General features: G+C 42.8%; 1 protein-coding gene across 2 annotated transcripts in view; it reads right to left on the bottom strand.

Annotated features, from left to right (window-relative positions):
• Positions 1-26,649, bottom strand: part of PEX14 (peroxisomal biogenesis factor 14) — a 142,969-nt gene that overhangs the window by 18,308 nt on the left and 98,012 nt on the right. For both annotated transcript variants that reach the window (XM_055419541.2, XM_055419542.2), the window contains exon 4: positions 12,429-12,557. In XM_055419541.2, coding sequence (XP_055275516.1) covers positions 12,429-12,557 — 129 coding nt within the window. The remainder of the gene's footprint in view (positions 1-12,428; positions 12,558-26,649) is intronic.

Raw genomic sequence — 26,649 nt, 5'->3', positions numbered from 1 at the left:
CTAAAGGCACAGGGAGACTGATGACCAGCTGAACGGCACCACAGGCTGAGCTGGGGATGGCTGGCAGTGGCCAGAAAGACAAACCAACCCAGAGCACAGTGACTAGAAACAGAGCAGCTTGGCTCCGAACAGAAGCACCTGGGCAGCCTGGAAGGCTGAGGGCACTACAGCAGCTCAAGAGCAGTCACACCTGGAAACCCAAGGCCTGTCCTCGCATGAATATCCTGTGAAAGACGATCTTTCCCACTTCTCATGGGCTGCAACGCTATCAGCAGTGTCATCTTTAGGCAGGAAGGACACTGAGAGGCACATCCGCAACCTCACCCACAGATTAAAAAATATGAGCTCTAATTAAATGGTAAGAATTTAGAAGAGTCCAGAAACAGACTCACACTTGACTGGTAAACTGATTTTTGACAAAAAAGTCAAGGTAGTTCTATGGGAAAAGAATAATCTTCACAACAATTGTGCTGGGACAACTGGATATCCATAGGAGGGGTAAAAATGAACCATGATCCTTTCCGTACACCATACATAAAAGTTAACTCAAAATAGATCATGTACCTAAACCAAAAAGCAAAAACTATAGTGCTTCAGTAAGAAAACAGAAAAAACAGAAGAAAATCTTTGCAAACTTTGGGTAGACAAAGATATCTTAAATACAAAAAGCATGAACCATAAAGAAAAAGATAAGATGGACATCATAAAAATTTTAAACTTTTTGGGATTTCCTTGGCATCAAGTGGTTCACACTCTGCATTTCTGCTGCAGGGGGCAGGGGTTCGATCCCCGGTCTGAGAACTAAGATCCAGTGTGCCACATGGTGTGCCAAAAATTAAAAAAAAAAAGAAAGAAAAATTAACTTTTGCTTTTCAAAAGGCCCTGTCAAGAATACATCTCTGTAGGCTGGAAGAAAACATCTGCAAAACATATATCTGATCAAGGACCTGTAACTAAAATATACAAACAGCTTTTGCAACTCAATAATAAAAAAGACAAACAAGGTGATTTTTAAAAAAAAAGACTGGGCAGTAGATTGGAATAGAACTTCACAAAAGAGACATGAATGTCCATTAAGCACATGACAATATGGTTGACATCCTCAGTAATTAGAGAAACACAAAATTATAATGAGATTCTATTACCTAAATGTTAGAACGGTTAAACTTATAAAACTGAGAATACCAAGTGTTGCCAAGGATGTGGAACTACTGAAATTCTCACACTTTGCCGATGGGAATAGAGAATGGCACAACCACTTTGGAAAATAGTTTTAACAATATCGTACAAAGTTAAACATACACCCAGCATGTGACTAAGGCATTCTACCCCTAGGAATCTACTTAAAAGAAAGGAAATATCTGTGCACACATGGACTTCTTGCACGTGAATATCATGGAAGCATTATTCATAATAGCCCCAAAGGGGCAACAATCCAAACAGGCATCAACAGTCAATGGATAAACAAGTTGTGAAACAACCATATAGCAGAGTCATAGGAGTTATCAAACCCTGGCAAGCTCGCCAAGTCCCATGTCATTGTGCTTTTGTTTAGCTGTGAGTTCAGAACAGTTTTCATATTTTTAAAGGATGAGGGGGGAATGGTATATGTGACAGAAAGGTGTAGCTCACAAAGCCTAAAATATTCATTACCTGGATCAGTCTCAAAAGTGTTATGTTACAACACAAAAGACTGTGCTGTATGAGCCCATTTACATGAAATTTTAGTGTTTAGTTATAGTTTCACATGAAACTTAGTGTTGGTTACATGAGTTAATTGAGTTACGGTATGTACAACTCATCAAATTGTACACTTGAAATGGATTAATTATATCGTGTATAAATTATACTTCAAAGAAGCTGATTAGAAAAAAAAATTAAGAATCCAGAAACATAAGACTGCCGTATGACCAAGCAATCATACTCCTAGATGGTCACCCAGGGGGAATGAGAATGGACGTCCACACACATCCTCAGCATCATGAGTCCTGTAGCCAAAACTGGAAACAGCCTAAAGGGCCAGCAACTGGTGAACTGATGGACAAAATGTGGTCCAGCTGTACAATGGAATATTGTAGAAATAGGAAGGACGAAACAGTGCTACATACTATCACATGAAGAATCTCAAAAATATGCCAACTGAAAGAAGGCGCTATAAGGGATCACACTCTGTTTGATTCTGTTTACCTGACATGTTCAGCAAAGGTAAACTTACAGTGGTGGAAAGTAGGTGAGTGGTCACCCGGGGCTGAAGGTGAGAGTAACAGTAAATGGGCACAAAGGAGCTTATCTGGGGGATGAAAGTGCTTTAAAACTGGTATCATTTCGTAAAGTTCCTAAAATCACTGAATTGGACACTTGAAATGGGAGAGTTTAATAATATGTAAAATATACCTCAACAGCTTAGAAAATTTTAAGGAAGGCTATAAACGGACCGATGAATATATAAACAACTGCATTTTGATAAAGGGACACATAACTCAATGGAGACAGGACAATGTTTTTAACCTCTGGTGGTGACACAACAGGACAGCCATCAGGAAAACATGAACCTTGACCTTCATATTACACACACACAAAAATTAACTGAGAGTGAGTCACAATCTAAACAGAAAAGCAAAAACAAGGAAACTTCAAGAAGAACACACAGGAGAAAATCTTTCTAACCTTGGGGTAAGCAAACACTTCATAGCTAGGACACAAAAACCATGAATTGTTGGGGAAAAAAAAAGATAAGTGAATGTCATCAAATTTTAAATTTCTTGTTTTTCAAAAGGTAACATAAAGCAAAAGCAAAAGAAAAAGCTAGCCACAGACTGGAAGGAAATACTAACCATGCATATATCTGACAAAGAACTTGAATGCAGAATATACAGGAACTCTTCCAACCCAATAATAAGATAATTTAAAATGGATAAAGATCGGAACAGTCACTTCACAAACAAAGATATGTAAGTGGACAAGCACATAAAAAGATGCTCAACGTTGTTAGTCTTCACAGAAATGTAAACTCAAACCACTATGAGTTTCCACTACACACACACGAAAGTTGCTAAAATTAAAAAGACAGAAAATATCAACTGTTAGTGAGGACATGTAATAACTGGGGCTCTTGTACACTGCAGATGGGAATGAAAAACAGTACAACCACTTTGAAAAAGTTTGGCAATTTCTTATAAAGTGAAACTTACACTTAACCTATGACCTAGTAATTCCACTCCCAGACATTTACACAAGAGAAACAAAAACATACGAAGACTTGTACACAAATGTTTAAAAGAGCTTTACTCCTAACAACTCAACACTGAAAACAGTCCAAAGCCTGAAGTCCATCAATGGTAAATGGACACACAAACCACACAGCGTCCTTACCACAGGACACGGCTCTGTAATAAAGGAGGGAATTTCTGATCTGTTCAACAATTTAGATGGATCTCAAATACGTGATGCTGAGCAAAAGAAACCAGACATGAGAGAAGACATATGGCATGATTTTATTCACACAAAACCAGGAAAGAGGAGTCTAATGGGCAGCAACAGAAAGAAGACCAGGGGTTACCCCGGAGTCAGGACAGGATGTGCTGCCTGGGAACAGGTCATGGGGAATCTTCTGGGATACCAGAAATGCTCCACAAAGTGATCATGACAGCGATAGGGGAGTGTACACTTGTCAAAACTCAAACTGTACAACAAAAATGGGTGCATTATTTTCTGTAAAACATACCTCACTATGTGTGCTAAGTTACTTCAGTTGTGACTGCATGGACCATAGCATGTCAGGCTCCTCTGCACCATGGGATTCTCCAGGTAAAAATACTGGAGTGGGTTGCCATGCCCTCCTCTAGGGGATCTTCCTGACCCAGGGGTCAAACCCATCTCTTACGTCCTCTTCATTGGCATGTGTATTCTTTACCACTAGCACCACCTGGGAAGCCCCATATCTCAATACAGTTGTCTTTTAAAGTCTGTTCAGAATTTTTTTAAAGAGCTGTTGTTCAGTCACTCAGTTGTGTCTGACTCTTTGCAACCCCACGGAAAGTAGCATGCCAGACTTCCCTGTCCTTCACCATCTCCCAGAGCTTACTCAAACTCATGTCCATTGAGTCGGTGATGCCATCCAACCACCTAGTCCTCTGTTGTCCCCTTCTCCTCCTGCCTTCAACTGTTCCCAGCATCATGGTCTTTTCCAATGAGTCAGTTCTTCGCATCAGGTGGACAAAGTATTAGAGCTTCAGCATCAGTCCTTCCAATGAACATTCAGGGTTGATTTCCTTAAGGATTGATCTCCTTGTAACCAAAGGACTCTCAAGAATCTCTTCCAACACCACAGCTCAAAAGCAACAATTCTTCAGCGATCAGCCTTCTTTATGGTCCAACTCTCACACCAATATATGACTACTGGAAAAACCACAGCTTTGACTATACAGACCTTTGTTGGCAAAGTAATGTCTCTGTTTTTTAATATATTGTCTAGGTTTGTCTTTGCTTTTCTTCCAAGGAGCAAGCATCTTCTAATTTCATGGCTGCAGTCACCATCTGCAGGGATTTTGGAGCCCCCAAAAACTAAAGACTCTCACTGCTTCCATTGTTTCCTCATCTATTTGCCATGGAGTGATGGGACTGGATGACATGACCTTCGTTTTTTGAATGCTGAGTTTTAAGCCAGCTTTTTCACTCTCCTCTTTCACCTTTATCAAGAGGCTCTTTAGTTCCTCTTCGCCTTCCGCCATGAGGATGGTGTTATTTGCCTATCTGAGGTTACTGAATACTTCTCCCAGCAATCCTGATTCCAGTTTGTGCTTCATCCAGCCCAGCATTTTGCATTATGTACTCTGCATATAAGTTAAATAAGCAGGGTGACAATATACAGCCCTGACATACTCCTTTCCCAATTTGGAACCAGTCCATTGTTCCATGTTTGGTTCTAACTGTTGCTTCTTGACCTGCATACAGGTTTCTCAAGAGGCAGGTAAGGTGGTCTGGTATTCCCAATTATTTAAGAATCTTCCACAGGTTGTTGTGATCCACACAGCCAAAGGCTTTAGTGTAGTCAATAAAGCAGAAGTAGATGTTTTTCTGGAATTCTCTTGCTTTTCCTATGATCCAGTGGATGTTGGCAATTTGACCTCTGGTTCCTCTGTCTTTTCCAAATCCAGCTTGTACATCTGGAAGTTCTCAGTTCATGTACTGTTGAAGCCAAGTTTGGAGGATTTTGAGCATTACTTTGGTAGCATATGAGATGAGTGCAATTGTGCAATAGTTTGAGCATTCTTTGGCATTGCCCTTCTTTGGGATTAGAATGAAAACTGACCTTTTCCAGTTCTGTGGCCACTGCTTAGTTTTCCAAACTTGCTGTCATATTGAGTGCAGCACTTTAACAGCATCATCTTTTAGGATTTGAAATAGCTCAGCTGGAATTTCATCACCTCCACTAGCTTTGTTCACAGTAAAGCTTCCTAAGGCCCATGTGTTTTTGCACTCCAGGATGTCTGACTCTTAGGTGAGTAGCCACACCATCGTGGTTATGCAAGTCAATAATATCTTTTTTGTATAGCTGTTCTGTGTATTCTTGCCAACTCTTCTTAATACCTTCTGCTTCTGTTAGGTCCACACTGCTTCAGTCCTTTATTGTGCCCATCTTTGCAAGAAATGCTCCCCAGGTATCTCTAATTTTCTTGAAGAGATCTCTAGTCTTTCTCATTCTACTGTTTCCTCTATTTCTTTGCATTGATCCCTGAGGAAGGCTTTCTTATCTCTCCTTGCTATTCTTTGGAACTCTGCATTCAGATGGATATATCTCTCCTTTCCTCCCTTGTCTTTAGCTTCTCTTCTTTTCTCTGCTATTTATAAGGCCTCCTCAGAGAACCATTTTGCCTTTCTTTTTCTTGGGGATGGTTTTGATCACTGCCTTCTGTACAATGTTACAAACCTCTGTCCATAGTTCTTCAGACACTCTATCAGATCTAATCCCTTGAATCTGTTGTCACTTCCACTGTATAACATAAGGGATTTGATTTAGGTCACACCTGAATGGCCTAATGGTTTTCCCTACTTTCTTCAATTTCAGTCTGAATTTTGCAATAAGGAGTTCATGATCTGAGCCACAGTCAGCTCCTGGTCTCTTTTTTGCTGATTGCATAGAGCTTCTCCATCTTCAGTTGCAAAGAATATAATCAACCTGATTTCATATTGACCATCTGGTGACGTCCATGAGTGGAGTTAAGAGGGTGTTTGCTTTTTAAGAGAGAGCTAAAGGAAGTCAGCAGTGACTGAAACAATACCCAGCAGGGTGGGCTCTAAGTTCTCTCTCTGCTCAGTGAAGCAGCTGACATCAAGTGAAGAAGCAAGAGGTGAGAGTTCTAAATCAACGTTTAAAATGTACCCTGTATTATTTGACACATATAAAATAATACAACATTTAGATACATTATGAAACATGATAGTAAGATTAGCAATCCTAAACCCACCTACTTAACCAGTTAAAACTTTCCAAACAGCACAGAAACTAGCTACATCTTCCTCTCCACTCAGAAGTAACCATTATCCTGAAGTTAGCATTGATTCTAACTCAACCTTTCTATGGGATATGAACACTGAGAACACGCCCAGCAGGATAAGGACTGCATTTCTCAGCCTTCATGCAGAAAGGCAAGGCTGCAAGATTGACTTCCAGCCAATGGGGACCAGAGGGAAGGTATGTGGGTGACTTCCAGGAAGTGTCCTGAGAAGGTGACTTGCCCTTTTCCTTCCTTCTCCCTATTCTTGCTTGTTGGAGAGCAGAGGGGACAGCTGGCGCTGCAGCAGTCACGCTGGAGTACAAGCTACATGACCGCCAGGTGTGAGCAATGCCAGGGTCCCTGAGGACTGCAGAGCCAGTGCAGCAGCCTCGACTGCCTACGTTTACTTAGAGAAAGAGGCTTTTGTTTTGTTTAAACCACTCTTATTCGTTGCGGAATCTCATACAACTAACACAGGCTGCACTGTTAGCACAGCCATGATCCTAGCTACCTCCAGCACCAAACACTCTGTCAGTGGTCTAAGAAATATAAGGAGAGGATTTCTCCACTCTATAGTTTAAGGAGATGCTTATGGTTTTCAATAACCACACGTGGTGTTTACTCAGCACCCACAAGGCACCACACCAAGCATAACACAGACAAGTGCTGACCCTCGAAGAGTTGCTATTCTCAACCAGTCACAGGGACAAAAGAAGAAAGACAGTTTCCTCAAAATTAGAGAAATGCTTTCTCTATCAGCAACCAGGACCTGTCTCCTCCATAAGGCCTGGCCTGAGACCAGCACCTGGGGGTTTCCTTTGCTCTTAAATCCCGAAAGCTCTTACCACTCACACCATACAAGATGGCATGGGTTAGCAATGCCTGTCCTCTACTTTCGCAGCTATTGGGTCCAGAGGACGCAGGAGGCCTCAATGACTGGCTACCTGGGCAGCACACCCGGCCCCCCACCTCAAGTTGAGGGTATCAACCGGCACTTTTCAATTCTCAAGCACATGTCCACCACCATTTATTCATTTAACAAGTGTTTCTAGAACACCTGCTAAGTCACAGCTTTGGGTCACAGATTAAAAACAAAACCCTCTGAACCCAAGGAACTCACAGCTTAATCGGGAGTGAGGAAGCGTGTCAGGGCCGTGTGGCGGCAAGCAGGGGACTGACGGAGGCAAGGGGCGCCCCAGGCCCAGTCAGGATGGAGGCATCTGAAAGAGAATTACACCTGCCCCATTCAGCACAACCCCAGGGTGTCTTCTCTAATTCCCCATGCAGCACCTGCTTGGATGGTACAAATAATTTTAGTATCAGTCTAAGAATTATACGGTCAAAAGGGTAATACAGCCTCATGAATAATTAGACGATGCATTTCCAAGTACAAAATCCATGTGATTTTGACTGTCTTCCGTCGGGGTGATGACCTGGCTGTCACCTTCTTCTCAAGTTGTCTCTTCTGATATTCCCAACCCACTCTGACCATCACATGGGTTCATGTCCATTTGGCTTCGCTTTAGCTTGGACGCTCGGGTTCATCCTGTCTAGTCAGGGTAGCCATCCATGCCCCAGATCCAGTTAGGCCCCTCCCACTCTCTGAAGTGTCCTTCACCTTGTCCGTCCCACCAGTCTCCCCTGGGCTGACCTGAGAGCACTGCTGTATTCCCCTAACTGCCTTTCCTACTGGACAGGAGGGCTGGAGGGAGTGACCAGCCAGGCCTCAATCGTCCCATCCCCAGGGTCTCACACAACACCTGTCACACAGCAGGCATTTGACAGTAAATGCTTGCTCAGGGACCTAGGACAATCAAGGCTAAGTTTCTGTTACTAAACAGGCCAGTGGGAAAACAGACTGAGGAAGAATATACTTTCTCTCTCAGGAGTTCTAATGAAATGTCAAAGCCTTTCACCAACCTCAGACATTTACATCCTATTTTAAGAAGAGACAACTGAAGTTGTAGGGCAGTCTTTAAAAAAGCCTAAAGTGTTTATCAAAGACAGTAGGCGGGGGAGAGGATATTTAAGCCCAAGAAAAATTATTATCGTATAAAATTCACACTGATCGTGCCTGTATCTCAAAGCTACCTTGATTCTTGTCTCTTTGGAAGGAAAGAAGAAAAGTCTGCTTAGAATGAATGAATCAATCAAGTGTTTATCAGGACTTAACCTTCGGGACTCTGTTAGACTCTGCACATAGGACACATACACTGACTCCTGCTTTGAAGTTGAACAAAAAGAAACCAAATCGAGAAGAGAGAATGTCAGAGTTTCTCTTGCATCCTGATCTGACTTCTCCTGAGCTCATCCCGACTTTCTTTTAAGCCCTGACAACACTGGTTTATTCTCACACCAGGTGACACCAAGCTTCCCCTCGGTGTCAACCTCCCACCACTTTCACAAAGCCTTCTCCGACTTCTCGAGCCCACATTAAGTTTTCTCTTTTCTGTATTCCTGTGGGGTTTCTTGTCTGTATAATTAATTTTGGCATTAAATCACAATGTCTTATATTATTATCTTTTTCTTAAGAGTTTATCTTCTCTCTCTCAGAGAGCCTTTAAGAATCTTAAAGATCATGTTTTGAATCTCTCATGACACTGTACTGAGTTTACAGTTGTTGCTGTTGTTTAGTCCCTCAGTCGTGTCCGACTCTTTGCGACCCCAGATGCCTCAGTCCATGGGATTTCCCAGACAAGAATACCGGAGTGGGTTGCCATTTCCTTCTCCAGGGGATCTTCCCCACATGGGATCGAACCTGTGTCTTCTGCACTGCAGGCAGATTCTTTACCGCTGAGCCACTGGGGAAGCGCTTCTCGTCTGTGATCTACTGTAAATCTTTCTACTTAAGCTCAGAACCAACTCCATATTCTTTTCCAACTTTCCCCTAATAATAATAATAATATATTATTATTTCATTTTCCTTGTATATTCAAACTACCCCCTTCTCAAACAGTCTCCCAATATGCTCAAGAATCTCACCATAGATGCTTCATAAACACTGGTGACCTGAACTGGTCTCAATCTGGTGGGTCTCCATGTTCTCTTTGCTGACACTGGCATTTGCTAACACCTCAAGGTCAACCACAGATATCAAAAGAGGAACCGAGTGGGACACCAGCCACCAAGCGGGAGGGCGGGCAAAATGATGATCTGTGAGCACTGGGCTCCCAGGGGTGGTCTTGGAAAAACCACTCTCCCCCAGACGTGAGCATTTTGGGGCTGAGCCCAGAAAATCCCATTTTCTAGGCTTGGGCTCAGAGATGGAATGTCCTTAAAAAGCCAAGAAATGGGAAGGAAAGGCTGCCCAAGCTCCAGATGTAAAATCGGTAGGAACACACATGAATGGAGGCCATAAATCCCTCCTAGGACTCAGACAATGCCTTGGTGATAAGCATGCAGATTGCACACCTAGTTCAGCAACTCCCCTGAGTTTGCTTGTAATTAAGGGGGTTAGAAAGGTAAAAAAAATATATAAACCCAATTAATCATTTAAATATTTAAAGTCAGATTTTTTTCCTCACTCCAGGATTAGTATATTTCATAACGCCAACAGCAGACAGCCCGGGTTTTTACTGGGGTTCATTTTAGAGCATGTTTAAACTAGTCAGATTGAGTGATGCTTCCAGCAACTAATCGCATGTCAAATAAAAGATATTTTATGTAATAAATTACCGCTACAAGTAATTCAAATGTCATTTATCAGTTTTATTATCAGTCAGGCAAAGTCTTGTTTCTCTATATTAATCAAAATCAAGCTTTTTTTTTTTTTGGAGTAGTTTTGACACCTCTTGGCAAAAGTACAGAAGTAGAGAGGGAGAGTCACCCCCGAGCTGAGAGGAGCAGGGTAACGGTACAAGAAGAGTGAAGCTCGACACTGACAACTAAAAACTCCAGGTATTTAAAATTACCATTACTGTTGTTTTTATACTAGTGTCAAAGCAGGAAGGAGTCTGTCTCTAAGAAGATGTATTTTATTTTTAGGGCTGGGAGACTCTTAAAAATACTCCTACCTAAATACCTAAATGGAGCAATGCTTTTTCTCAGAGAGATCTGGGCAGAAGAGTGATTGAAATGACTCAATGGCAACCCCCACCCCCATTCTTCTGCCCTTCTCAGAGAGGCGAGCGTTTTAACAACCCTTTGTGCCCACTGAAAGTAGGCAAATGTATGATGTTTTAGGGCAATGCTGTGACTCACAGAATAATCTGTTCTGAGCAAGAAGTTGCCAAGTAGCCAGGAGACCGGCTCGGTATTAAGTCACGAAGGGAACAGCTGGAACAGAACAGATGTGCATCTTAGAGAATTCTGCACCCCAGCTGCCTCTACCCGTCCTCAACGAATCCCACCAAACCCTGGGCCCAGGGACACAACTGGAGAAAAAGTGCAGAGAGTCAGCCTTTGATTTAAAAGAAACACAGAGTGTGTGTGTAGTGACCCAAAGCAACACAACAGATCGACAAGAACGTTAGCCAGGAAGAATGGAGTCCCAGGCTGATGAGTGCATCCCACTGACTCGGCAGCCCTGGGACAAGGCTCGGCACTGAGCACTGGTTCTCTGGTCTGAGTGGTTTGTGAGACCAGGTGACCAAGGATGAGATCAACTGGAGTTCATGGTACCTGGCCTCACTGCCCAGCCTTATCCAGGGAGCAAAGGAAAGGCAACGTCTAAATGAGACCTGTAACACACAAAGTGGATTCTAACCCACTGCCTGGCCCCTGTGCTGTCTATACGGGTGACTGCACCTCCCTGTCTATGGGAAAGACAGCAAAGTGGGGGACAGAAGGTGGTTCCAGGTCATGTGGTGGGGGTCAAAACGAGTCTGGCATTTGAAATTGTGCATTTTAAAACTGGATATCTAACACTTTAAAATCATGTTTTGAAAAAATTAAAACTTCTGAGATAGACAATAATTGAAGAGGCATTTTGAAAGACAGCAAATCCAAGGCTGAGGTCTTTACACAAAACTGAGCAATTTTCCATTAATTTGGAGTCAATTTTAACCTTTTTAGATTTTTCATAAGTGACTTAAAGATGGGGTTCTGCCTCTATTTTGGAAGTGTACATTTATTACTGGTTTAAAGAATCTTTATTCCTAAAAACAGTTTTCATTTAACATCAACAAAAACCTCTCATGGGTCATGTTCTCATGTAACAATTAAAAGTTGTATTCAAAAAGGACCTTCACATTTAATCTGAAATTCTCTCACAGACTGCCACTATATAAATACATGTATAGCCAGGACAAGGAAGGAAGAAGAGGGGTGGGGTGGGGAGGGTTAGCTTAAATCTACGAATATTAACTTTAAAAGATAAAACTAGGAGACAAATTATTTCAGTGACAAAACAAGAATGTACCCATGAATTAAATGTTTATGTTCTTTTTAGCAAACAGTAACATGGGCTTCCCTCGTGGCTGAGATGGTAAAGAATCTGCCTGCAATGCAGGAGACCTGGGTTCGATCCCTGTGTCCAGAAGACTCCCTGGAGAAGGGAATGGCAACCAATTCCAGTACTCTTGCCTGGAAAATCCCATAGATAGAAGAGTCTGGTGAGCTATTGCCCATGGGGTCAAAAAAGAGTCAGACACTATTGAGCAACTAACACTTCAACATGCAAAATGCACTAATATAAGAAAATGAAAACAACCAATAAATACTTTTACAGATTCTTGCTCAAAACCAAAATACTTGAAACAAAACAAGAAACGCATTTATTCTTGTCTCTTGTGTCTTAAACCTTTGTCACATACTTAAAAGTTTGTCTAGAAGAGGACTAGGTGTGTCACACTCTTTAGAAAAACCCAAGAGCCATCTCCTATGCCCAGTCTCCCCTGGCTTGCTGAGTCTGAGAGATGTGAAGCACTACCCTTTGGCCAGAGTCCTGAATCCAAGTCAAGGTTAAAGCAGGAGTTTGAGCAGGTGACTTACTGTATGGCTGTGAAATGAGGTGAGGGGGCTGGACAGGAACCACCTGTGTGGCTGGGCCCAAGGACGCAGGCTCATCGGCAGCCGTGCCTGACTGCTGGAAAGCCAAATCGATCTCTTCATCTGTCAGCCCTGGGGGAGAAGAGGACATAATTGCAGGTGAATGCCTTTTGCCACTGTCCATGGGCTGCAACAAAATCTTCATTTGAGAAAAGACCTTGGAGTCACAGGATGCCTAGCATCCTGCTAAGTTGCTTCCCCGATTTCGGATTCTCCGGAACCTCTCTCAGCTGCAATTTAACCTTAAGCGACAGAATATTAGCCTCAACACTGCTTCCAAATGTGGCTCATTCAATTTCCTTAATTTATCCTTGAGTTTATTGCTGCTTTTGAAGTCGCTCCGTACTGCAATTCTCCATTCTTCCCCCGAAAACAGATACCATCAACTGCAAATGTGGCTCATTTTAATCTGTAATGGTGTTAAAAAAAGAGGGGAAAAAACTAACAATAATGCATGAAAACAGACAGGGAAACAAAAAACTAATTATTGGGTGAGACGACTAATTAGTCTAGATCGTTTCTGAAGACGGGAATAATTTGCTTTATTTTATGACAAATGCAGAAATAAAAAGAAAAATCAGGACTGACTGTGATTAGTATGAATGGGATATAGAATGTAAAGAAGAAAATAAAACAAGAAAACAGATCAAAACAAGGCCAGGCCCAAACTTTCAGATGATTATTACTCTAGCCTATCACAGGCTGCCTATATCGCCTTTGGCTAGTTTTTCTTTTTCTTTAAAAAAAAAAAAAAAAAAATCCTCCCAACACTCTAAACCACAGTGCACTTGGGACGGGAGGAAACAGCAGGGCGCCATCTGCAGTGGCTATGACACGTGGAAAGGATTTGCCCATGGAAGAATAAAAGGCAACTGAAAAACCCATGAAGACCACACGTCCAGTGGGCGCACAGCTGGGATATTTCAACAGGTCGGAGGCAGACAGGGGATGCTGGCTCTCGGGGAAGACGAGGGCCCCGACCGATTGATCGAGAGCTTCACGATGGTCAAGAGTGGCACACAGGTGTGATCGTTCCACAGGGCAGTCAGGGAAGTGATCCTGCACACAGAAGTACTCCAGGTGCTGAGAGTGGGAGAAGCAGGTGGGAGGCCACTGCTAGTCTACAAAGCACTCTGGCTGTTCTGGGAATGCCAGCATCCAGCCCAGCCGCCACACAGAGCTTTTAAACTTGAGCTGAGACTGCGTCCACATCTGCTCAGCAGCTCCCCATTAGAGGCCCTCAGCATGGTCTATCTGCCCCTGGGGGTAGATGAAGTACAAGGAGGTTCTAAGGATCAGCATCTTCCAAAGTGTGGGGCCCCGCGTTCTGTGCCAAGGGGCTAATAGCCAGAGCATATTAATGCTCAAGTGCTGCCCAAGCTCAGAGCTGCCCTGCACCATGCTGGCAAGCGAGCTGGCTGCAGCTGCCCCTCACTCCTCAGGCCCCACCACAAGTGGTCAAGGGAGAATACCTGGACAACTCTAAATGGCCCTGGGCCATCTCTCCTCTCTGCACTGAGCACTTGAGGTTCCTACCCATTTAACACTGCGTCTCCTGTCCTCTTCACCCTGGCACGTCAGCCAATATGGGCAAGGCCACTCCTCCACGGTGTCTCAGTTCTGCTAGGTCCCCCAAGCAAGTGCAGCATCCTCTCAATAGGCTGACATCAGGGGCAGAAGAGAGGCTGGCAGGGGGCAAAGGAACCATTCACTGGCGATTATTGTTGCTATTCAGTCACTTAGTCATGTCTGACTCTTTGCAACCCCATGGAGATTATGTACCCTGCCAGGCTTCACGGGCTCCTCTGCCCATGGAATTTTCCAGGCAAGAATGCTGGAGTGGGTTGCCATTCCCTTCTCCAGGGGCTCTTCCAGAACTAGGGATCAAACCCGGGTCTCCTGCATTAAAGACAGATTCTTTACTGTCTGAGCCACCAGGGAAGGCCATGGCACCTTCAAATAGAAGAGTTGAATTTGAGTATGTGGGGCCAGGCGGGGGACGTACCTCCTCCCTAAGGCTTGTTGCAAAAAGTCTGTTTTTCTGTGTGGCGGCCTCCCAAGGACAGGGGCAGGACAGACAGACGAGCCGGGCAAACATAGAGAACACACTTCCCTGAGCAAGCACCTCCCGGGCTCCAGCCCGGGTGCTGACTGCCCGTCTGTCCTTCCAGGTAGGAGGGGAGCCCCATTCCGAGTTCTAGTCAGAAGGGCATGGTTTCACCCCCATCATCAACGGTTTCACCCCCATTATCAGCCACGAGAGGAGACAGGGCGCCTGAGGGATCAGCACGAGTGGCTGGTCACTGGCTCACGACGGGACTTTATAAACCTGGTGGTTCACGAGCCCTGTCAGTCACTGGCTGCAAATGAGGGTAATTCTCCCAAAAGGAGCATTCGGTTGCATTCTCATTTTCCCTTTCGGCTCTTTCAAATGTAAACAAGTACGATAATGTTTAGCACTGGGGAAATATACAGCAAGTTACAGGCTGTGCTGTGGCGCTGGGAGCTGGGGCCAGTTAAAGGGACTGGAGTCCCTGCCTGTGGTCCTGCCCTCTGGCCTGGAGCTCTGATGAAGCCTATTTTCCTAACAAAACGTGTTCCCTGCGTTATTGCAGCCAAGCCCACAAGAGCGGCCACGGCTTAAAGGGCATCAGAACTTCCTTCCAAGCTCTTGTTTCACAGAGACCTTATCATGTGATGCGTCACATTTACATTGGCTGGAGTGCTGATACCCCCAGTTCTCCGGAGAAGCAGGATTTTGATTTAGTTACAGAAAATGAATTATTTTTCTTCTTTTTTTTTTTTTAAAAAATAAGAGAAGCATTTTTACAATCTCAATGAACAATATAATTTCAGAGCTGGGCCATCATCTGAACCATCGACTTATTTGACAGATTTAAAAAAGAAAAACAAAAGAACTGAGGCTTAAGGAGGGTGAAAACTATGCCTCAAATCCTAGTAGTAAAAGCCTGGTGATGGCAGATGAAACCCCAGGCTCTCCGTCTCCAGCCTGGTGACTTCCCATGATGGCACACAGTTATAGCACATCAAAAGGCAGACTCCAAAATGATGCCTGAAGCCTTCAATCTTGTGAAAATATGAGGACTGACCTATCTTCCCCCACTCCCCTCACCAGCACCCCGTCTATGCTGTTCAGTCACTAAGTTGTGCCCAACTCTGAGACCCCAGGGACTGCATGCAGCACGCCAGGTTCCTCTGTCCTCCACCATCTCCCAGAGTTTGCTCAAATTCATGTCCACTGAGTCGGTGATGCCATCCAACCAACTCATCCTCTGCCGCCCACTTCTCCTCCTGCTCTCAATCTTTCCCAGCATCAGGGTCAGGTAATAGCCAATGAATGCGGCTATACCAAAATGACACGGGAACTTAACGCCTGGATCTTACTTGCAAATGTCACCTGGACAATTTTTTGAACACCACCAAGTGACAAGGGTAGAGCGACCTCATCTCCTCATATTCTAATCAAATAAATCCAAGGCCTCTCACAGGCTGGTGCATACGCTTCCCTTAGTTCCTTTCCTCTCGAGTGTCTGCCAGCTTAGGGAAGACTGACTCTACAGAACTCAAGTGATTCATCAGGGACTCACAGAGCTGGAGGTGAGGTGGAGTGTTACTCCTCTCCAAAACAGCACTTACCTACCCTGTCACCAGCTCCTGGTGCTGAAAGGACCCTGCCCTTACTGATGGATGGGGCATTGCCCAGGGGCCACACAGAAGACATCTGGGTTTCCACCCACCCCCACTGAGACAAACAGTGGAGAGATTAGATAGAGACCTTGCAGAATCCAAAAGGTTAAAAGGAATAATAAAGGAAACTGCCAATTGTAAGTGAATTATATTTGGCTCTGAAAGCTGAGACACAGGCTATATTATAAAAGGCATCTCTTTGCGTTGTTTACCATCACCCTGACTAATGCAGACCTTTTTTTTTTTTGTTTTAAATAATCTCATGCAAATTAGACACACACACTTCCTTCCAGTTGATTGCTATCTGCAAGGAGTAATCTAACTGCAGAGGGACTGAGCAGAGCAGAGAGGAGAAAAGGGTGTTGTCATCCTGTGGCAGGCAGACCTCCTCTCCCCCCACCCCACCTCACGTCATCCTTTAGCTGCTGCCTTTGGAAGAATTCACCAATTTTAGGAAAGCCAAACATTTCCTTTCAGCTGGGGTGTCAATGACATGACCTAATATCGTTAGCACTCTGCATTTTGATGCTCTCTCAGAGTCTTCACCTCTGCTACCTAGTGATTTGAGGAGCTACCAGCTCCTCCCCCAGTCTGTGACATGACAATTAAACTCTGTTATTGACAAAGAGCAAAACTAAGAAAGTCCTGCTCAGTTATCCCATCCTCTCACTAGCTGTACTTAAGAGGAGGAGAAAGGGACATGAGGGGACTTGTCCAAGGTGAGCAGGCAGAGCGGGAAGCCCACCTCTTGTCATTTCACCTTTAAGACCCCAGCTGCCTGATCTGCAAAACTGCGCTGAATTCAGAGGGAGCCTCTCTCAGATAAAGAGGAGGGAGGAAGGACTAGTCCTCTCGGGTTCGGTTCTCTGGAATCTACCTCCGCGAATGGTTCCCTTTCCCTGGAGAAGCCCCCGTATAGACGCTGCGCAGGGACTTTTCTTCCAACACTTTCTGCAGGGTGGGATTCTTTTAAAAGGACAGAACAAGCAAGCTACGTTCTGCCGATTAATAAAGCCGCAGCAACTGAAGTCAATGGCCTCAGGGCTGCCACACCTGCTTATTTTTATCCCTTAGAAGATAAACAAAATTGTTTAAAAGGTTTCTATTAAAATGCAAACAAAACAAAACCAGACTTTGTCAGAATAAGTATCTGCTGGGCACTGCCTGGCTCCATGGAGGGGAAGCAGAGAGACAAGAGGACAGCAGACAGCACTGTTCTCTGTATCCTCAGGTCAAACAACCAGAGGGATAGCAGGGGTAGGGGATAGTTGGGAAATAAGCAAGGTGATGAACGCCTGACAGCACCGTTCGGCACAGCTCGAGTTTTATAATAAAAATGTAGAGTCTGACGGGGATCAGGGAACAGGGCCAGGGGTCCAATGGCCACGGGCAGCAGTTATGGGCTAGCCACTCGGCTGTCTTCCTCCCTCATCTCAGTCGTCTATTTACAGGACTTGGGAGATTCATCTGGGATGCAGGGAAACTGAGCAGGGTCACCTCTCTCGGAACACAACTAGTTATCTACCCAGGCACACTCTGGGAGGAGATGAGGCAGAGAAGACAGCTGGCTAAAAATACTCCCCAAATTAAAAGAAAAAATCAACTCTCTCAGAAAAGGTTAGGGGAGGAGACAGGGGGAAAAAGTATTTTTTTTTAAATTTTATTAACATTTTGTTGGAATGGTGGAGTACAATAAGGACTCTCAGAGCCTCTAAAAGTCGTTGGATGACCTGTAGACCCCTATTTCCCAGTGCCTTGTATAAAATTGAATTTTTTAAACATAAATTACACGTAATGACGACACTGTAAAAACTAACAGTAATGGAAAGCTGTGCTGTATTTCATTAGCCTGTATTATTCCGTGCCACCTGATCCAGCCGGGCCTTGTTTATGAGTTAGTGTGTTAGCAGATGCCGATGGAAGCATTTGCTTCGACCTTGCTCTTCTCATTGGGGCATGAAATTACGACGGCAGCACCTTGATATTACAGCCATAAATACAGTAAACTGCAAATTTAAGCCAACGGCTCCTATTGTCTCTGAACATAAAGCTGATCGGTATTTATTTAAAAGGAGAACAAAAAAAATATTATATATCACCTTGTTTATGGGGCCTCCCCCACCCACTTTCTTATCCCCTCCCCCAGCCCCCCAACCTGTCTAATTCACTTGGTTAAAATATTAAGCAAATAAGCCAAATGCTTTCTCCTCTGCTGATTAACTCTTCCCAAGCAGCGAAAAAACAGTTTTTGAGAAAACTAGTTTCAAACAGCACTACTCTGAATGGAAAGAGTTTTTATAAAGATTGATCTGATGGTGGGGCCAGTCTCCACTATTTTCATATTGATATGTAAATTCAAGAACAAGACACAACAGTGTCACCTCTCCTTAAATAAGCAAAGTTTAAACAACAGGAGGAAAAGTTGCTGAGGATGCCCTGAAATTGGATGTCCTCAGTATCCTTCTAAAAATCGTTAGGCAGAAATGCTATTTCAAAAAGCAGCAAAACACTGCCTCCTGCCACCTATGGAAAGAAAGAAAGATATCTAACCAAGAATATAATTCTCATCTCAACACAGAGAGCCAGGGACCTCTCATTAAAACTTGCACCAATCCCCTCCTTTATCCCAGTGAACCATAAAGACAATATATCCTTTAAATACATTAAATGTGCAAGAAAAATAAACACAAAGACAAAAGGACACTGGATATCACCCAGCCACGTCTCCGAGTATAAATCACTGAGTAAAAAGCCAGTGCACAAGGTACTGCGCTGCTAGCTCAGAGACTGAGGAGCCCGCCAGGCTTGGTCCACCGTCAGACTAAGCAGAGAAGGCAGCTCTGCTTTCTTAATGTCCGTGAGAGAGGCTCTTTGTGCCGCTTAGAGAGGCAAAAGGGAAATATAAAAACTCAGCCAAGTTCAGAGGCTTCAAAGGACTAGTTAGTGGTGGAAACGGCAGAATCCCAGAAGGCAAGCTCCACAACCATTGCCAGTGAATCAGGTAGAAGGGTCATTTTAGCAGTAGAACTAAATGCAAGTCCTGGGGAGCAGTTTCATTCCAGATCAGACAGGTTGGGGTCATAGGAGCCAGAGCCCAGCACCATTGATGACATGGCCAAATCAACCAAGATCAAAAGTTTCTGCACATTGACTTCTGTTACATTACTCTACAAGGTGGATGGATTCCCTTGGAGCCCTAAATTATTTCAGCCACACCAGTAGCTGAGCTTAAGCTCCTTCCGCATAAGGAGGAAACTTCCCTATAAAATTTATTGAGCTTCTCTGGGGAGTAGTATAACTGGTGAACAAGACAGACGTGAGCTGCCCCTCTGTGTAACACAAATTGAGATCTCTCGTATGAAAGACTGGGAGGGTTTCCAATCAGCATCTATGATGTCTATTTTTAGATCCAGCATCTAAAGGCTTTGCCTTTTTTCCCTCTTAATCCCTCTCTGCTAAATTAAAAACAAAAACAAAGAGGAGTTGCTTCTCATATATGATCATCAATTCCAAAGCCCAACAAATATTGCTGCTGGCTGAGCCAGACAGCAGTGTCTAACCCTGCAGGTTCCCGGCAACAGGCTGGAAAGCCAGCCCTTCCCACTGTGCACGAACAAGTCCTGGGGAAGAACTACATCTTAAGGACTGACGAGTAGGAATATCAGGGATCAGTGTTACTTGAATGCTGAAAGCCAAGGAAGCCAGATGGATGTTTGTGCATAGATAGGAAAGCCAAGTTAATAAACACCTTTAACCATACTTGACTCTTCCACTCATTTTAAAAGAGGCAGTAAAGTTTGTTTAAAGAAAAAGAAAACTTCACCTTTGACGACCAAAGTAATTCAGATATGGAAGAAAAGCTGAAGTTCATCTAACCTGTTCTTTTTCTTTTCCTTTCATTCTGTTTTACAGGTGGAGAGAATAGAGCAGGGAGAGGGGGCACTGACTGACGGCCACAGTGAGACCCAGGGCAGAACCAGACACCCAACACAGCGCTCTTCTTACCACCCTGGAGGGATGGAGCAAGTGCGGCCTGACCTGCCTGCTCCCCACTCTGCTACCGGACACAGTGCATTTTAAGCAAGCAAACTCTTAGAACCAACCGTCTCAAAGACAAGGAAAAACAAAAAGGATAAATGGAACATGGGGAAAACTAGATGAAGGGTGCACGGAACATTTATGTTTAAAAAAAAAAAGAATATAAGTATGCACACACACAAACACATCTGTTTAGTCATGTGTATAAGCATAAAATAAAGATAGATGAGAAACAGGTAATGTTGGTCCCAGGTGGAGAGGAGACTAGCTGGGGACATAGACTGAAGGCAGCCTTTTCACTGTATATCCTTATGAACTGTGTTCCATGTGAACATATTTCTGACTCGAATAAATTAATTTTTAAGAACAAAGAAAATATTGGAGGGAAAAAGGAAACTTAATTGTGAACAAAATCACTTAGAATGATTATCCCCATTTTCTCGAAGAGAAAAGCCAAGGAAGAAGAAGGTGCAGAGATGTGCCCAGAAGCTCAGATTAGAATGACATTCACAGCATCTAATTTCTTGCATAATCCACTGTGGCTATAACGCAAGGTGGCTTTCTTTTTTTTTTAATTGTATTTTTCGAAAGGCAGGCATCTGTTCTATTTTGACACATCCTGGCTGCCCAAATGTTTCTTTCAGCTCTAAATATTTGCTTCAGCAATGGAAATGTTTCCATCGCTGCAACAAAACAAACATTTGCTTTGGGATGGGAGGGACAGCCATAAGCTCTTTCATATGTTACTCGAAACAGCCTGATTTGGGAAACAATTGGACTGTGGGGCACAAACCCAGGTGGAGATTTTTGTTCCTTAAAGAAAAGCCTGTCACAAGAGTTCCATCCACCAAGGGTACACTCTGTCATTCAGCTGAATGCTACAAAAGTTAAATGTTCAGGTGGGGTTTTCTTTTACATCTTGAATCATAAACATATGATCAGAAAGGTTTGTTATTTGCCATTCAACTTGCTTCCTAGAGTTTTAAATTACCATGCAGCTATCAGACTTTTTTAAGTCCTCATATTAATCTGATATGAACACATTAAAACATGTTATGTTCTAATGGGTCAATACATTACTTTGTCGCCACCTATTTGTGTAGCTTGAATGAATTTGGTATTGGTTGCTACTGTCAACATTATTAGTGTAGTTCTACACTACATTATTAGTGTAGTTCATTATTAGTGAAAAATATTAAGTACTCAACCATAAGCGACGTAGCACACACACACACTCAACCATATCCATAAATACTTGAGTGCTTATTTTGCTAGGCAATGTGTGAGAGTGGTGACCTCACCTTTCCTACCGGAGAAATGGCAGCTTTCCTCTTCCCCCAATTTCTTACATTGGATGAGTATTTTGGCTGTCTCCTATCTATAATATACTATCTGTAATATTATAATATATAGACAGATGACATTTAATATACAGTTACATCTACCTATTGATAAAGATAACACTTCAACCAAAGAAAACATGGAAAGTAAAGAAAAGCGCATCAGTCAATGTGCTGCTAAAATTATTAAGACTGAGATGTTTCAAATTAAAAATGACCTTTTTGCATGAGAATACCCAAAGCTGGCAAGGGTGCTATGGAAGAGCAAACCGAGCAGTTCTTAGAAGACTACTCAGCACTCTATCTCAAGAGTATTTAAAAATATTCACAACCTTTGACAACTGTTTTACTCCTAAGAAATGATAAAATAATGTAGTATTAGACTAACATACAAAGGTGGCTTGTTGCCATTTTTGAATAATAACCAAAACTTTAAACAACTAAGCAATTAGAATTTAAATTTAAATGCCCAAAGAGGAATGATTAGGCAAATTATCACACATTTGAGTAATGTAATACTATTCAAACGTTTACAGTCATATGAACAACTTGTGATGGCATGGGAAAATGCTTTCGATACATTAAGACATAAAAAAGCAGATGTTATATTCATAGCATGAGACGATTATATTTTTTAAAAGTACGAAAGTAAGCAGTGTCGCATCACTTTTAACTTAATCTGAATTCAACTTATCCTTGTTCTGAAGGAAGGAGGGAAGGAAAAATTATATTATCAACACCCCACCCTTTCATTCAACGAGTGTAGAGTCTTCGAGTGAACAAGAGACAGGAGGTCTGAATTGACTATCCATTCATCAGTTCATTCCCACACCCGGGCAGCCTGAGCACGGTGCTGCAAGGTGTTTTCCCCCATAAAACTTGGGACCCCTATGCGAAGCCAGTCATATCATCTGCTGTTAAACCAAAGATCTGTTTCACTGTGAAGAAAAATGAGGCTGTACTGGACCTACTGAAAGGTAAGACACCAGTCTCCTGCATCACATCTTTCTAAGGGATTTTGAACAATTATTTTGAAAATTAATATTTAATAGATACATTCTCATGTGTCTGTATGTGTGTGCTCAGTTGCTTAGTCCTATCCGACCCTGCAACCCTATGTCCTGTAGCCTAGCAGGCTCCTCTGTCCATGAGATTTCGCAGGCAACAATACTGGAGTGGGTTGCTATTTCCTTCTCCAGGGGATCGTCCTGATCCAGGGATCAAACCCATGTCCCCTGTGTCTCCTAACACTGGCAGGTGGATTCTTTACTGCTGCACCACCTGGGAAGCCCCAGCTATATCCCCATAGTCCAATTCTGTATTCAAAAGATGCAAAAGGGTATATGAGAAGTTAAGTCTCCTTCCCACTCCTACCACCAGGCCAAGCAATGATCTCTTCCAGAGGCCACCACTACTACTAGTTTCTTATACACCTTCTGTACGTAGTCCATGAATATGAAATTGCTTTCATATATTTCATATATAGGGAAATTCCCAGGTGGCTCAGATGGTAAAGAATCCACACCTATGATGCAGGAAACGTGGGTTCAATCCCTGAATCGAGAAGATCCCCTGGAGAAGGGAATAGCAACCCACTCTAGTATTCTTGCCTAGAGAATTTCATGAACAGAGGAGCCTCGCGGGCTGAAGTCCATGGGGCTGCAAATAGTTGTGGACATAACTGAGCGACTATCACTTTCACTTTTTCTTGTATTTCATATGTTGCACATGTATGTGTTCTTGTTATTCAGTTGCTCAGTTGTGTCCGACCCTTTGCAACCCCATGGGCCTGCAGCACATCAGGCCTCCCTGTCCTTCACCATCTCCTGAAGCTTGCTCAAACTCGTGTCCATTGAGTCGGTGATACCATCCAACCATCTCATCCTCTGTTGTCCCCTTCTCCTTCTGCCCTCAATCTTTCCCAGCATCAGGGTCTTTTCTAATGAGCTAGTTTTTCACATCAGGTGGCCAAAGTATTGGAGTTTCAGCTTTAGCATCAGTCCTTCCAATGAATTTTCAGGACTGATTTCCTTTAGGATTGCCAGGTTTGATCTCCTTGTAGTCCAGGGGACTCTCAAGTCTTCTCCAACACCACAGTTCAAAAGCATCAATCTAAAGCCCTCAGCCTTTTTTATGGTCCAACTCTCACATTCATACATGACTACATGCATATGTTTATATTAATATTTATATTCATATATAATTATTTTTAATACAAGTAATAGAATGTTACAAATACTGCTTTATACCTTGCTATATTTTAGAGCACATTCCATACTGTCAGTATTTGTAGAGCCCTCCCACTCTATTTTAACAGCTATGAGGTATTCTGTCACATGGATGTACCATAACTTAACTTGTCCCTTAGTGAACTTTTACTGTTATAAACAAAGTCCCAATATAAGGCCTTGTACATTTGCAAGTATGTCCCTGGAAGTAGCCATTCCATTCTCCAGGGGATCTTCAGATACATGCAGTTTTAACTTTGATAAACACTGACAAACTGCCCTTCGCAGAGGTTATTTCCACTTACATTCCCAGCAGTGTGCACGTGTCTGTTTCCCACAACTTTGCCTATATGATCTTATCAAGGCTTTTTATCTTTGTCATTCTGAAAGGAAAAAAGATGGTCTCACTGTAGTTTTAAGTAAACATTTCTTTGGGGTCTATAAACATATAGAAAAGCATGCAAATGCTAAGTGTACAGCTTAATGAATTTTCACCCAGTGAGCCGTCCAGGTAACTACCATTCAGATCAGAGCCAGAACAGCTTCAGGTGTGTCCCCCCTGCTCCCCCACAGCTGCCATTTAACTTCTAATACCACTGATCAAGATCACTTATTTTTGAACTTTATATAAATGGAATACACAGAAAGCATCCTTTTACAAAGGATTTCTTCCACTCAATATTATGCTTGAGAGATTCATCCTCCCCATTGCCCTCAGCCCTGGTTCATTCTAACTGCTATGTACTATTCTTATATAGGATAAGAATGAACCACAATTTATCTGTTTCCATTTTTGAACAACAATCTAATTAGTACTGCTATCAAGATCCTTATACATATTATTTCAGAGGGGAACGGCTGCCCCATATGGGGTATGTGTATTATCAGCTTTAACAGATGCTGCCAACAGTTTCCTAAGTGACTTGCAACACTCTTAGCAACTGACACTTAGGCCAAAAGTACATCCCACACCAAAGTTCTTAGTTTTTATCTCATTCTGATTTTAATTTCCATTTCTCTATTGACAACCTCAATGAGGTTGAACATCTTTTTGTATATTTACTGTCTTTATTGGGAACAGTCTTTATATCTATGTATCTATAATATTTATATAAAACTATATAAATATGGTACATTTATTTTTTTTATTCATTCATCCATTAGTTTTGGCTGCGCTGGTGCTTCACTGCTATGCATGGGCTTTCTCTAGCTGCTACTCTTCGTTGCAGTGTGCGGGCATCTCACTGCAGTGGCTTCTTTTGTGGAGCAGGGGCTCTAGAGCACAGAACCATTTAGTTGTGGTACACGGGTTTAGTTGTTCCGCACCTTGTGGGATCTTCCTGGACCAGGGATTGGACCTGAGTCCCCTGCACTGGCAAGCAGATTCCTATCCATTGTACCACAGTTAAGTCCATAAATATGGTATATTTACATATATGTAATATGAAAATTTTGTTCATTGTGTTGCTACAATCCTGACTGTTTTGTCTGTTTGTGCTGTGATTCATGGGGTCGCGGAGAGTCGGACACGACTGAGCGACTGAACTGAACTGAACTGAACCATCAATTATTGAGGGTAATCTTTTAAAACTTTTCATTATGATAAGATTTGTCTAGTTCTCCTTTCAATCTGTCCATTTTTGCTTTGTGCATATTAAAACTATGTTGTTAGGGACAGATAGAATTGTTAAATCTTCCTGGTGGTAGACCATTTTGAAATTTTTTTCTCACTTGACTTTTAAGTCTATCTTGTCTGATATTTTCTGAATGTTGAGCCTTAAGTCAACTTTTTCATTCTTCTCTTTCACTTTCATCAGGAAACTTTTTAGTTCTTCTTTACTTTCTGCCATAAGGGCGGTGTCATCTGCATATATGAGGTTACTGATATTTCTCCCAGCAATCTTGATTCCAGCTTGTGCTTCTTCCAGCCCAGCATTTCTCATGATGTACTCTGCATATAAGTTAAATAAGCAGGGTGACAATATACAGACTTGACATACTCCTTTTCCTATTTGGAACCAGTCTGTTGTTCCATGTCCAGTTCTAACTGTTGCTTCCTGACCTGCATATTGGTTTCTCAAGAGGCAGGTCAGGTGGTCTGGGATTCCCATCTCCTTCAGAAATTTCCACAGTTTATTGTGATCCACACAAAGGCTTTGGCACAGTCAATAAAGCATAAGTAGATGTTTTTCTGAAACTCTCTTGCTTTTTCGATGATCCAATGGATGTTGACAATGTGATCTCTGGTTCCTCTGCCTTTTCTCAAGCCAGCTTGAACATCTGGAAGTTCATAGTTCACGTATTGCTGAAGCCTGGCTTGGAGAATTTTGAGCATTACTTTACTAGAGTGTGAGATAAGTACAACTGTGCAATAGTTTGAGCATTCTTTGGTACTGCCTTTCTTTGAGACTGGAATGACAACTAACCTTTTCCAGTCCTGTGGCCACTGCTGAGTTTTCCAAATCTGCTGACATACTGAGTGCAGCACTTTCACAGCATCATCTTTTAGGATTTGAAATATTCAACTGGAATTCCATCACCTCCACTAGCTTTGTTTGTAGTGATGATTCCTAAGGCCCACTTGACTTCACATTCCAGGATGTCTGGCTCTAGGTGAGTGTGAGTGATCATACCATCGTGATTATCTTCAGCATCCTGAAGATCTTTTTTGTACAGTTCTTCTGTGTATTCTTGCCACCTCTTCTTAATATCTTTTGCTTCTGTCAGGTCCATACCATTTCTGTCCTTTATTGAGCCCATCTTTGCATGAAATGTTTCCTTGGTAGCTCTAATTTTCTTGAAGAGATCTCTAGTCTTTCCCATTTTATTGTTTTCCTCTATTTCTTTGCA

Source organism: Moschus berezovskii, chromosome 17 (genome assembly GCF_049115385.1).
Source record: "Moschus berezovskii isolate FMDL1 chromosome 17, NW_MosBer_1.0, whole genome shotgun sequence".
In the NCBI taxonomy this organism is placed as follows: domain Eukaryota; kingdom Metazoa; phylum Chordata; class Mammalia; order Artiodactyla; family Moschidae; genus Moschus; species Moschus berezovskii.
This window is presented reverse-complemented; position numbering and strand designations above follow the sequence as displayed.